Source organism: Pezoporus occidentalis, unplaced genomic scaffold (assembly GCF_034315485.1).
Source record: "Pezoporus occidentalis ecotype Australia unplaced genomic scaffold, CSIRO_AGI_Poc_V1 ctg17, whole genome shotgun sequence".
NCBI classification, from domain to species: domain Eukaryota; kingdom Metazoa; phylum Chordata; class Aves; order Psittaciformes; family Psittacidae; genus Pezoporus; species Pezoporus occidentalis.
Genome location: NW_026913531.1, coordinates 6,279,114 through 6,293,500, shown reverse-complemented (window position 1 = coordinate 6,293,500; position 14,387 = coordinate 6,279,114). Strand labels below are relative to the sequence as shown.

The window sequence follows — 14,387 nt, the reverse complement described above, 5'->3', positions numbered from 1 at the left end:
ACAAAGACTCCCTGCACAGTCCTGGCGTTTATTAAGTACTCAATTTTAAAGTTAGCACCACTCCTGTCACAACTAGTGCTACAGTTGAAATTCAAGATATAGCTGGTAATTTTTCCATTGCTAGCTAAAGGGTTGTTAACTCTTTTATACTCTTCATGTATTTGGAATCCTAGTAATTCCATGAAGTCTATTAAGCCCTACAAATTTGGATGTTTTTGTTCCCCTTATTAAAGCCAAGTTTTCACCTACTCCAGTCACACTGTCTTGCTTTCTTCTTCTGCCATTAAATGCACTTCTAAGTCTTTATCATCCACTCTAAGCCTAATAATGAACCAGATTGTAGCTTCTTCAATATGTCATTCAAACGTTATTGACCTATGATACTGTATAATCTACCTGTGCAATCCAGAGCTAGGTGCATCTGTATTCTTTTGAATTTGGAAAACACACATAGCTAAGAGCTGTCCCTACGCTTATGTCCCAGGGCAAGCACAGTCAGTGTTGCTATTCATCACATTTCAGATTTGCCACTACATTTCATTGCTACAAAAGATCCTATAAAACTAAGAAAATAGTAAGTGAAATTGGTTGAGGTAGTTCTGGTGCATATTTCTCCCCTTTAAATTTAACCTGTATTTTACATTATTACATTACAGTAAACTGCAAACACATGTAAAGACTGAAATTTTTACCCCCACTATGTTTTAATTACAAATCTAATAAGAAACAGGCCTTGAATGGAGCAATTCACAATATAAAGCCTTAACTCCACAAACATTGTAAACATCTAACTTCACTCACTGCAAAAAATCCTACTGGAATCAGATAAAGTTAAAACAGCTCATGCATAACTCCACAGGATAAGACCTTAAAAATAATGAAAATACTAAACATTGTCAAAAGAAATGCAGCACAGCTAAAGAAATTATGTTTCTGGTAGTGTTCCACTAGATGCAGGTTGAATAGGATATAAGTAATGTCCACAATCACTGCAAACTATTGCATGCAAGATCTCTTGAAATTCCAATGTTATTCTACAAAGTGAGATGTATAAAGCTAAATGTGTGTTGTTATTGACAACTACCATTCACCAGCAAAGAGAGAAAGCAAGAAGCCATACAGACCTGTTACAATCTCAATGGAAGCAGAAGCTCCTTCAATATTTCCTCTTAGTCTTTGCAGTGTGAAATTATAAATGCCCCCAGCAGTCAGGTCTGTAACACTGAAGTCAGTCAGCGCTCCTGGAATCCTGAACTTTTTTATAAAGGTGTTGTTTGATAAAGATGCTTTGTAAGACGTGAAGTTAGTCTCGGTTGGATTCCACATTAAAGTTGCAGAGGAAGTATTTACCATTTTTAATGTTAGACCACATATCCCAGCTGGTTCTACAGTAAAAATTATTCAGGTTAAAAAAGAAAAAAATAATGCATAGGCCTTGAAATATAAGACAAGTACCTTTTTTTTAATTATTTTAATGATTTTAGAGTTCACAACATCATGAAATATTCATACAAATTTTAGATGTTTGAATGAATATATAGCAAACAGAGTCATTATGCTGCACAGAGTAAAACCTGAGGATGTACCTCCTGTGTTCACTACATGATTTATAGAAGAAAATTCCAGACTTATCAGATCTTCTGTAAGAACAGTAACATTTCTCACTGGTGAATCAGAATGAGAATGGAATACTTTGTAAACAGAGATTTTTTTTAAACAGAGAGTTAAAAGTTTTCTGAAATACAGGCCATATAATTTTAGAAACCTGTCCATCTGTTCACTAAGGGATAGAGTAAGTCATATAGTCTCAGTTTATTATCCCTTTTTTCCTTTTTAAAATATTCCTTTTGGTTATATTAAGATTCCTAAAATCACAGAAAATTATTTACAAATAGCACCTCCATTAATCTGTGCAGCACATCTGTGGATAGAAAGAAAAGTGTTTCCATTCCTCCTAAAGAATTAATTGTCCAGATCATTGATTTATCTTTCTCAAAGCTCTCTGAAAACTACTAATCAGCATAATCCCATTAAGGGCTGGATTGTTCAGCAAAAAAATCCTCAAGGTTTGCCATTAACATTATGAACTATTCATAATCTAGTCATATATTGGACTCATCCACAGTACTCTTGAAATATTTGCTTGAGACTAAAAAGTACCTTCAGGATCATGATGATGGTTATTCTACTGCACTTTTCATTATTAGCAAGAATCTGCAGGAATAGTTCTGTGTTTTTTCAGACTCACCCATCTTTGAACAACTAAGTGAAGAAGACTCCTTGGCTATTAACAGGTTAAGGAGGTATAGTCCAAACAAACCACATCAAATACATCAAAGAAGGGAGAGGTCTATGACGTGCATCTTTATAAATTTGGTGGTCGATTTCTTTTCTGATTACACTTAGATGCTTTTTATATGCTTTGGCAGTCCAGAATCCAGTATAAACCTGTTCCTTTAAACCTCTGCAACAACCAAACTCTCCTCTTTTTATGCTGTATCACAAAAGCATTGGAAAATCCATGTTTGCTCAGGGACAAAAATTAATGGATTAATTTTCTGGACCTTGTTAAGCTATCTAAAGCATAGTTTCTCCTACTCTTTTAAGCATTCTGCAGCCTTCCACAGGAGCAGCCCTCCAGTCTTAGACCACAGGCTTGCAAGAATTTAAGAGATGCAGAAACAACTGTAAACAAAATGCAAGGTAATTCTTAAAGTACAAGATGCTCTTTTGGCAAGATCTTACTCTGCTAGAGCTGGAAGAATTTTGTGAGTCCACCTCCTTTTTTAAACATGTACCTGCAACCACCCGATCTCAACTTCAACCCAGCAAGTTACATGCAAGGCTCCTGTTTGAACAACTATCACAAGAGGAAGCAGAACCCGCACCCAAAAGCTAGTGTAATTTTGAACTGTGTGAACCTTTTGAGTCACTTTCATACAATGATTTAAATGTCTCTGAACATTTACTGTTTTTTTAAAAAAAAAAGAAAACAAAAGACAAGTTACAAGGTATTTCCTTACTTGTGATGACTTTTTTCTCCACAGCCAGAGAGGAATCCAAGCCTCTAACGGTCTTGAACTGAAACAGGTATTCTGTCCCAGGGGTCAGGTTTTTCACTGCAGCTCTGCTGTCATAAACGGGTCTGGTAAGCAGCTTTTCATTATTCACCAAACAATATGAAAGCTATGGAAGAAAAATAATTTATCAGACTATATCACCTCATTACAGTAATGTTCAGAGATTCCAAATACCTTTTTATGTAAAAATATATACAAAATTTTCCACATTTTAAAGAAAAAATTCGAATTCTGAATAGAGTCCCAAGGAATCAGCCACTCAGCCATGCTCCCTGGTATACCTTGAAAACTTACAAGGTTTAGTGCCACTACAGAGAATAAAAGTTCTGGAAATAAGTAATTACAATTTGGGCATTTAACCCCTAGATGCTGTGATAATTCCTTTTCCTGTGACAGTCCTTTCTGTGGACATAAAAAACTGCTACTGCAGGCTGTTTTATACCTGCACTGATGAAAGGGAACATGCACACTGTGTCTGCCTTGCAGAGGAGGGGTCTAGACAAGCATCTCCAACATGCACACATAGGTTTCTCAGGCATGCAGGTAGTATTAAGAGATCAAGAAGGTTTGCAGTTGCTTACATCAATGTGTCCTGCCCTGCCACTCTGTTTCCTCCAACAGAAGGATATTCTATGCATGGCAGCAATGACCCGAAAACCCTGGGTCAGCTGTTATTCATTTGGGGAGGAATGATCCAATTCCCCCCTGTATTTTACAGCACAGTACCTGTTAATACAGACTAAGTCTTGGAGATTGTCATCACCTTATTAGAATTACAGCACTGCAAAATGCTAGAAGCAAAGCAAGGGATTAAAGATTTAAATCTAGTATAGACAAGTTAGGAAAGCACCTTTTGTGCACCCTTTGCTCTACAAATTACAATATATTGCATAGAAAGTTGGTGAGCTGGGATAATTAATTTTGAATGATTAGTAAAATGATCCCTTTTATGCAGGTGCACCTTACTAAGCAACCAGTCTGCAGAAGCCTTCCTCATTAAAGATTTAAAGATAAGTTCATTTATTCAGACAAAGCACTGTCTAATGTGGCTGCTTGCTCTATGAGATGCTGAACAATAACACTGTGCTATGAAGATCAATATTACAGATGACAATTATTTTCCACAGGATGGTTAAAATAACCTGACCACATACAGAAGTATATCTGAACTGGTTCAAAACATGATGGGACAACTGAATTTTAAAACTCGTAAAAATACTCCAGGCTACATCAGCAAAATGTGCTGTTGTAAGTTAACTGGATACTCTTATTCATTCAAATCAATGCAACTTTACACTAATGAAGAGAAAAGAAACGTCAAGAAACTAAACCAAGAATACTCTGATTTCAAGTTCTAGGTAAGGATATAACTGAAGTCATGGGGAAGGGGGAGGAAAACAATTGGGTACTGTAATATTGGGGTATAAACTGTGTAAGATCCTTAAAGCAAAGTACTTTGTCTCATGGTAGTGCCACATACTGAAGAATATCCTGGTCAAGTAAGTTAATCGTACAAGACTATATCTTGAAACCTTTATTGATTCAAATAGCATGTTTAAAGAACAGTTTACTGTCACAAGTCTGTGTTCACACAGTGACTGCAAAATACAAAGGATAATACAAGACAAAACAATAAAAGACAGGATACAAAAGGGGGACTGGTTGAATGTCAGTGATCCACAGACAAAATATATAGATGTCACAGTAGATTGTTTCTGACCAGAGAACTGAAAGAACACAAATAACTCTAGATTATGCGCTAAGCATTGCAAAGGATATGGTTCAAACTACAAGTGCTGAAGAGCCATTCTGTAATTCCAGCGATGAAATATTAACACTCAGCCTCTTTGTAAAAGTAAAAATTAAAAGGCCATGTAATTTAATTACATTTAATAAGAAAAAATAATTTTAAATTATCAAGCAAATTAAAAGGAAATTATAAGAGCAACCAAAAGTGTTATGGTATGAAAAATACTGAAATGCAACTTTAACACATGATACACTACTCAAAAAGTCTGTAGAGGAAAAGTAGAAATAGCAAAAACATTTGAATAAAGAGCATTACTTTAAGAAAAGATATCCTTAAAAACTGGATTTCACATCAAAACAAGAAAAATAAAACCTATAAGATTGTCTAATTCATGCAAAGCCCCGCTCTAGCTTCATAAGCCCCCTTAAGGTACTGGAAGGCTGCTCTAAGGTCTCCCTGGAGCCTTCTCCAGCCTGAACAAGCCCAGGTCTCTCAGCCTCTCTTCACAGGAGAAATGCTGTAGTCCTCTTCTGGACTTGCTCAAGCAGAAGCATGTCCTTCTTGTGTTGGGGGCCCCAGAGCTGAACACAGCACTGCAAGTAGGGGTCTCATGCGAGCAGAGTAGAGGGGCAGGATCACCTCCCTCAACCTGCTCATCACTCTTGATGCAGCCCAGGACACAGCTGGCTTTCCGGGCTGTGAGCGCACACTTGCCGGCTTATGTTGAGCTTCTTGTCAACCAGCACCCCAAATTCTTTCTCCTCAGGGCTGCTCTCAGTCCATTCTCCACCCAGCCTGTAGCTGTCTTTGGGATCTCCCCGACCAAGATGCAGGACCTTGCGCTTGGTCTTGTCAAACTTCATGGGGCTGGCATTGACCCACCTCTTGAGCCTGTCAAGGTCCCTCTGGATGGCATCCCTTCCCTCCAGTGTGACGACTGCACCACACAGCTTGGTGTCATAAGCTATCTTGCCAAGGGCTCACTCAATCCCACTGTCCATGTCACCGACAAAGATGTTAAATTGTGCCAGTCCCTATACTGAACCCTGAGGAACACTGCTCTTCTCTGGTCTCTACTTGGACATCAAACCATTGACCACAAGTCTTTGAGTGCAACCATCCAGCCAACTCCTTACCCACCAAAAGGTCCATCAGTCAAATCTATGCCTATCCTGTTACAGACGATGATGTCATTCGAGTCACTGTCAAAGAAAGTGTCTCCTCCTATAGCAATATTTCCCTCTCATACTTAGTTGAGTATAAAGACACATATTTATTGCTGGATTTGCAGTACATACATGACAATAATTTCATTGAGAAATTACTAAAATAAATAAAGGATTGCATTGTTTTTTTCCCATTCTTATCTCACCTGAAACATCTCAAATCCTCCTCTTGGTAGCTTCCAAGAAAAATAGACTGTATTTTCTTCTTGCCCAAACACCTGTAAATCTGATGGTGGATCTGGATCTGAGGTAAAAACAGGAGTGTATACAAAATTTAATAACAAAATAATCTAGACTAATTTTAAGGAACTTGCATCTAGAGAAGACACTCCTGTAACTCATTATTTTGTTGCTCAGTGTAGAAATAGATTTCATTTTGTATTTAAGAAGAATATAAAAAATAAATTTCACTTCTACATATTAGCAATAGAAACAGAAATAAAATCAGTGTTTGCATATTTTTATGGAAAAGTTGTACCATCCTAATATTACTGATGATTCAGTTACTGGCAGAATCCCATTAACTACAGAGGAAACTTGTTTCCATTTTAAAAGTAAATGTCAAGGATGTTTAGATTGAAAAGACGCATCTTCGTTCATCCAGACATTGTTACGGTGCATTGATTTAATAAGGAATAGCTTTTTTTAAAAAATACATTTTAAAATGTAACAACCCTAATTATCTGAAATCATGAAAAGTTATCAATATATTGTGAACATACAGGTACTAATCTTGAAGATGGTTGGGTAACTTCTTTTTAATCCATTGGTTGTCACAATACTGATTAAGAAATCAGTGCCAGGCAGAAGATTCCCAAATTTGTACATTCTACAAAGATTAAAAAAAGAGATTGTGTTCCTTAGGATTTTAAAAATGCATGTATGTGTTCATATGTTAATTCTTTATAGTATCATGGATATTATTTACACATGATGTGTCTATACATGTGTATGCACTGTTAGTCAGAAACTATTTCAGTATAATCAAATCTTAAATAGGATGCATCACACTAAGGTTCACATGAAGTTTGAGTACCAGAAAATCTTAAACTAATTACATACAGGTCTACTGGTGCTCACTCCAGTGCAGTATTTTGTTCATTTGCACAAACACATCACATAAGATTTGTAATTTGTTAAAAAATGCAATTCTTAAAAATATAGTAATAGTATCAACTTAAACATCAAATACGTATCACATATAAGTAACACTTTAGGCTAAATGTTCTAAATACCTTGAAACATCTGTTTTGAGTTCATATCAGTTATTTTTTAAATGTAATCCTCATACCTTACACTAGAAGGTAAGATCTTCACCTCATTGAAGACTTTACTGCTTATTGATAGAACATATCCATCATATACATTCTGGGCTGGTGGCCAGGTAACAGTTATTGATTCAGAGTCTCTGCTATAGTTCAGATATTTAACTGCGCTTGGCTCTGTGTCAATTAAAAAAAAATTGCATTACTTTAAAAATATAATTTAAAAATACATTCTAAATATATTACTTTATGACAGGATTTGTATCATCAGAATGCAATGAAAACTCCACAAAAATTATGTTATGTCTCTACTTATCTCAAGGAACCACAGACTGATACCACTGTAGTAATGTGTATAGATTCCGGTTGCCCCTGAGATCCAGAGCCAAACCGCTTTCTGCCCTGTAACGCATAAACCTCATAAACAGACAATTCCTCAAGAAATGCTGAATTTGACAACACTGCGGTCTCACCTGTGTGTATTTCCTTCGTCACAAAAATGCTGTCTCTGAAACCTTCCTTTTCTGTTCGAATTGTGAAGTTGTATAGCTTGCCAGGAGTGAGGTTGGAAAACGTTGCTGTTTCTTGACTGACCTTCTGGACCTAGAAGACCAAATATAAATTTCACAGAACAGCTTGCAAAGTTTGCTTATCTTATGTAAATGATACCTCCCCCTATTTTAATGGGAAATACAGCTTTTAATTTAATCTCTGATTACTTAATGGAAGACTTTGAAAAATAACCACATTGCCTACACACAAGTGGTCTTTTAAGAAACATACCCTGAGAGCACTTGCACAGTTTGTACACGTAACTTCATACTGCTGAAAATACCCGTCAGGTCTGTCCCAGGCAATCTGTATTGAAGTGTCTGTAACGTTACCTTCTCGTACATTGAGTGGAGCTGCCAGGCCTACAGAAGAACATAAAACACCTTACTGTTCAGTCCAAGATTTCTTTCAATTCAACACTTTTTATATCTCCCATGGAGACTTAAAGTGAAAACAATCAGTAGTAGAAGCAAACAGAGGGCAAAATCAGATCTTAGGCATGCAAATATATTCCAAAGTAGAAAAAACAATCAGAAAGAAGAGAAATAAGATAGCAATTATTTAAAGAAAACTGCTTGCTTGTTTATCTTAAAATTACATGGGGCTGAACATGAATTTCTCCCTGAGGATACAGCTGGAACCTGTAGGTGGGAAAGCCCTCCAGAATGAAGTTAATCCCTCCAATACCATCACCACAGCACTCAGAATGTACCTAAAATTTGTCAAACAGTTCTGCAAAACTGAGTACACTACACAACACAAATACACTTTATCCCTATTTAGTATAGTCTTGTACGATACAAGACAGAAGAGACAGACTAAAACTAAGTTTTCCAAGGCAGTTTCCTGCTAAATTTAGGAAATGCTTTGATAACAGCAATCAAAACCCAAGTTTTTACTAAGACTGTATTTTAAGAAAAATCAGCTTTCAAGGTTTTCACTGTCTGGGGAAGATTTTTTTCTGTCTTGTCCTCATTCTCCTCTTCTTTATTCCTTGTTTCTTTTTATCCTGTCTTAATTTTTCGTTATATAACTTTTCTACTCTGAAAGAAGCAGAGCATAAAAGAATTTCAAAGGAAATGATAAAACAGGAAAAGAAAAACTTCTGGAAGTATAATTTTAATAAAAAGTAGGAAAGTGCAAACATAGAATTTTAGCACGTAACTGTTTTAAACAGTTTTTTTTTATTAAAACTCCTTTCTTAAAGGCCTTGCTAGAAGGTGTCCCCTACCCACAATACTGTTTAAAATGGTTTTTACTGAATTTATTATCTTGAAAAATGAGAATCTCACTGCATTTTTTATTTGCTTAAAGAATAAATTTACTAATTTCAAGACACAGCACTAACTTGATTGATACTCATCTTCTTACCTAAAATAGTCAAAATGTGTCTTGTTTCCAAAATGGACAATTTAACACAGCCTAAATTCCTGAAATATTTGCTAAATATTTTATAGACTTGATATAAAAAACACAATTTAGAAAGTTTAGAATTTATCAGATATTGCTATATTCTTGTTTAAAAAACAGTTAATGTTAGTAGGATAATTATTAATTGTTTACATGGGTATATCAAGGTGATTTTTAAATAGCCTATCTTTTCTACTGCACTGAAATAAAAATAACGTTAAAAGAGTTTATAAATAAAAAATTTATATGGTGCAATTTTATAGGAGTAAATTTTAAATACTCACATGTTTTTACACCAGATACATGGTAAAAGGAGCTCAGCATTTTTCCACTCTTTGTGGAGACACAGAAATCGTATTCTGCCCCTGACGTAAGGTTTTCAATTGTTATTTTACCATCACTTTTTAAAATGAATGTTGCATTAGGTCCTTCTTTACTTGTAACATATATGCCATCAAATACTCCGGTATCAGGCATGCGAACAAATAATACCACAGCATTGCTATAAAGCATGTAAGGAACTACAATTTGAACAGGCTTGGGCTCTAAAAGGAGAAAAGAAAAATGTCACCTGTTAAATCAGTTGCAAATAAATTCAATTAAAGCCACACAATAAATCTGAAGCATCTGCCCTGAAAAACATGCTTGCCCAGTGCAAATTAATTACTACCATAATAAAACATCATTGCTCAGAAACAATAAACAACCTGATCTTTTTAGGTGTTTATTATTAGAATCCTGAGGCTTTAGAAAAATTATTTATGAATCAAAGCAAGTTAGGTTTCCAAAGGTATCAATCAATGAATCAAAGTTTCAACCACACACACACCAAAAGGTAAGGGATAGCTGAAAAAAATATACCAGAATGTGTACATGGACACGGACATGAGCATGGAGAATGATACATTTGATAGATGCAACAGTGATGTGTTTATTTTCTTCCCTTACAACCGGTTCTGACAGCTGTGAAAAATCCCATCTAGACTTTTCTGTCTTCTGTGTCTTTGAATGAGGTATTAAATCTACTCCTGCATAAAAAAAAAAAATCTGGAAAAGACTAAGCTTTCTACCCTCCAAAATACTGTAATATTATAACAGAGCATTTCATATATCTGTAACCTGACACCTGCAGCCTTTGAATACCGCATGTATAAGTGAATCCTGCTCATTCCTTTCACATATGCCAAAAATTGTATACTGTGCCAAAAGTATTTCAACATCTTGGTAAACTAAGACTAACAGGAAAGACCCTTCAATAACAATGTAAAGCTTTTACCTTTCAACTACCAGTACTTCTAACTCTTCAAGTCCTTTCCCAGTACCCTCTTACCAACAGCTCGGTAATTTCTCAGAGTTCACAGAGCAACTAATGCATCTCCATAAAAAAAATAGTTTGTTTTGACAATTCCAATATTTTCCTATTTGAAAATCAATGATTCACCAAATTTCTTCTGTCAGCGGGAACAGGATTCACAGTTGTAGTCCTCATTGCAGTTATCAGTACTACAAATGTGTTTTCCAAAGTTGTACCCTCTTTGAAAGTTAACAGCATCTACAGTGCTGTTAACAATTAGGATTGTGTCAGTGTATTTCACATTCTAGTTCTCATCCTTCACTATTCAGCAAATTGACTTGGTCTATCAAATTTGTTAGATTATAGTAATGATAATGAAACTGATGTTGTCTGTATTATAGTCAATAGTTTCCACCATTAAACGATGTCTTACTTAAAGTGCATTGAATGGTCTTCGGTTCACTCATATTTCCATTAGTTACACTTGCAACTGCTATTTCATAAGTCATTCCAGGAATTAGGAGATCAACCTTCAATTCTTCTTTATTGCTTAATAGAAACTTCTTAGTTTCACCTATGACTGTATTGGGTTTCATCTGAATGTAGGATTCCTGACCCTCTTGTGGCAGCTTCCATTGAATGATTACACTCTCTTCTTGTACATCCTCTGGGTGAATATAAACATCTGTAGGTGGACTGACAGCTTCATCAAAGAAAAAGATGTCAGTATAAAATCATAGATCAAGCTTACTAACAATTACGTTCCAATGATGCTTTTTGTGTTATCTTCTAACATTTTCATTATTTTAAAAGTACTAATTCATTTAATTGTTCCTTATAATATTTTTTAGACAACTGCCTGTTTTCTCATAACAAATAGGGACTTATTTTACAAGCATACTTTGTTCCACTGGACGTATAAAGAGTAAGAAAGAATATACAGTCTGAGTCACAGTTATCTATGATTAGATAAAAATTAATTTGTCTTCACCTACATAATTTGAGACATCAAGTTAATGTTTCTACTTTGCAAAAATTAAATATACAATACCAAAAATCTGTATTTAACCAATAGGATGCCACTTCTTTAGCACATAGAATCATAGAATAGTTAGGGTTGGAAAGGACCTTAAGATCATCTAGTTCCACCCCCCCTGCCATGGGCAGGGACACCTCACACTAAAACATATCACCCAAGGCCTCGTCCAACCTGGCCTTGAACACTGCCAGGGGTGGAGCATTCACAGCCTCCCTGGGCAACCTATTCCAGTGCCTCACCACCCTAACAGGAAAGAATTTCCTCCTTATATCCAATCTAAACTTCCCCTGTTTAAGTTTTAACCCATTACCCCTTGTCCTATCACTACAGTCCCTAATGAAGAGTCCCTCCCCAGCATCCCTATAGGCCCCCTTCAGATACTGAAAGGCTGCTATGAGGTCTCCTGCAGCCTTCTCTTCTCCAGGCTGAACAGCCCCAAGGGGATAGGTACACTCACTCTTATGGAAGGTTCTGAAAGTTAAAATCAATAAATATATAATACAGAAAAGACTTGCCTCGACTTTCCCCCAGTACATCCCAACAAACCACAATCTGTACGTGTCCTTAAAAATAATTTTGTATCTTGAATTTTAAAACTAAACTCTGCCTAGTGTAATAAAACAACCAGGAAACAGATACATCACCTGTTGTGATTAATATAGGCTTCTCGTGGCAGCTTAGAGTTCCTTTCTTTGCCACATTCTGTAAATATACCCGATACTGATGGTAAGGCTTTACATTTCCTATTACTATTGAAGTCTTGCTTTTTTCAACTGGTAACTCTTCCCAGATGTTGGTTTCAGTATCAAAAATGTTGATGAGGTAGTAATGAAATGAAGCACTGGATGAATGCTGTGGAGGCTTCCAACTTAAATGTATTTCTGCAGATGAAATATATGTAGCCTCTAACTTCTGGGAGTGCAATGGTCCTATTGAATATCAGGAATAGAAATGGCATAATAGCTTTCTGATGCCTTTTACCAGTAACTTTTTTCTTTTTAATATAGCCTGAACTTTACTAGAATAAAACTTAATCACTTCATGAAGTTTTCGTATGCCACACTATATCATGCTGCAGGTCAAGACACAATGCATTTTTAAACTGTAAATTCTGTCTTAATCTTAACTGCATTTATTAGGGATACCTCTGCAAATTCCAACAAAATCTTTTACTTCAGATTAGAAAGTATGCTTCTGCATTTCATCAGCATGGTCAAAAATACCTTACTGCTACTCTGACGTTCAGCTTTGCCTTTGGACATCAGTAGGAATTCTGTGAGTAAAATTATGGCAAGAATGATCTTCACTAGAAGGTGTAGCTGGCTTTCTGCTTGTAGCCACCGAAAACTCCTGCGTTTTTCCTCATCAATCCCAATGAATCATATTAGCACAAAAGCAAAACTACAGTGTTGGAATCCACTCTGCAAACTGGTAAATCCTGGATTCAGAATTCATGTTCAGATTTATTTATATTTTCAGACAAAATTTCAACATAAGAAATAGTGTAATTAAGGAAAAATAGAAGAAGTGTATGATTTTCTGGTTATTAATGCTATTTATTTTTGTAACTTACTTGTTTCCACCTTCAGAATTGGACTTAAAATAGTCTGCGCCCCTTTTGGGTTCCTTGCTGCTAATAAAAAACTATAGTGAAGACCAGGAGACAACTGCACAATTTTTGTTTGAGTTGTATTCACAGGCAAGTTCATAATGCATGGTTTACTCTGATCAAAATAGTACTTCATTACAAGTGCAAAGTCTGACTTGAGCCATATGTCCATATCACTCCACATAAATACAGCTTCAGTTGTCGTGACATCATGCACACTAAATGTGAAGTTTTCTGGTATCAGAGGTACTGAAAAAGAACACAAAAAAAAAAAGAAACAAAACCAAACCAACACTGAAAATCATGAAAACATTTTTATCTTCAAAGACAAATATATTTCAGTTCTAGTGTCCTCAACATAAGAAGGACATGGAGTTGTTGGAGCAAGTCCAGAGGAGGGCCACAGGGATGATCAGGGGACTGGAGCACCTCCTGTATGAAGATAGGCTGAGAAAGTTGGGGCTGTTCAGCCTGGAGAAGGCTGCATGGAGACCTCATAGCAGCCTCCCAGTATGTGAAGGGGGCCTATAGGGTTGCTGGGGAGGGACTCTTCATTAGGGACTGTAGTGATAGGACAAGGGGTAATGGGTTAAAACTTAAACAGGGGAAGTTTGGATTAGATATAAGGAAGAAGTTCTTTACTGTGAGGGTGGTGAGACACTGGAATGGGTTGCCCAAGGAAGCTGTAAATGCTCCATACCTAGCAGTGTTCAAGGCCAGGTTGGATGGAGCCTTGAGTGACATGGTTTAGTGTGAGGTGTCCCTGCCCATGGCAGGGGGGTTAGAACTAGATATTCTTAAGGTCCTTTCCAACCCTAACTATTGTGTGATAATTGGGGGAAGGCTTTCAAAAATAAATGCAAAATATTAGAAAAAAAAAATAGTTACATTCATATTCACAAATATATGGTAGTGGTATGTAGCAGAAAAATCCTGTGAAGAAATAGCCTGGACCAGTGGGATCTCTCTGAAGGGCATAGCAGTCAGTTTCATTTTCTGGTATCATTGACAAGGTTGAGACATCAGCCTTTAGAAGATAAGGAGATCCATCCGTCCACACAAGCTGACCTTCTTCCTAAGTTGAAATGAAATATAAACTCCATGTATTTTCACATTATATTGATCAACTAAAGCTTTCCTCATTGCAAGTGTATGTCCTAAA

At 36.2% G+C, this 14,387-nt stretch overlaps 1 protein-coding gene across 6 annotated transcripts in view; it reads right to left on the bottom strand.

Annotated features, from left to right (window-relative positions):
• Nucleotides 1-14,387, bottom strand: part of PTPRQ (protein tyrosine phosphatase receptor type Q) — a 134,583-nt gene that overhangs the window by 106,720 nt on the left and 13,476 nt on the right. For all 6 annotated transcript variants that reach the window (XR_009963869.1, XM_062613835.1, XM_062613836.1 and 3 more), the window contains exons 6-17: nucleotides 14,114-14,300; nucleotides 13,190-13,474; nucleotides 12,261-12,545; nucleotides 11,011-11,280; nucleotides 9,568-9,828; nucleotides 8,105-8,235; nucleotides 7,795-7,924; nucleotides 7,348-7,498; nucleotides 6,779-6,885; nucleotides 6,203-6,300; nucleotides 3,024-3,186; nucleotides 1,125-1,385 (exon numbers count right to left, since the gene is read on the bottom strand). Coding sequence is in view for 5 of the 6 variants with exons in the window: in XM_062613835.1 (XP_062469819.1) it covers nucleotides 1,125-1,385; nucleotides 3,024-3,186; nucleotides 6,203-6,300; nucleotides 6,779-6,885; nucleotides 7,348-7,498; nucleotides 7,795-7,924; nucleotides 8,105-8,235; nucleotides 9,568-9,828; nucleotides 11,011-11,280; nucleotides 12,261-12,545; nucleotides 13,190-13,474; nucleotides 14,114-14,300 (2,329 nt within the window). In the remaining variant the exon portion in view is untranslated. The remainder of the gene's footprint in view (nucleotides 1-1,124; nucleotides 1,386-3,023; nucleotides 3,187-6,202; nucleotides 6,301-6,778; nucleotides 6,886-7,347; nucleotides 7,499-7,794; nucleotides 7,925-8,104; nucleotides 8,236-9,567; nucleotides 9,829-11,010; nucleotides 11,281-12,260; nucleotides 12,546-13,189; nucleotides 13,475-14,113; nucleotides 14,301-14,387) is intronic.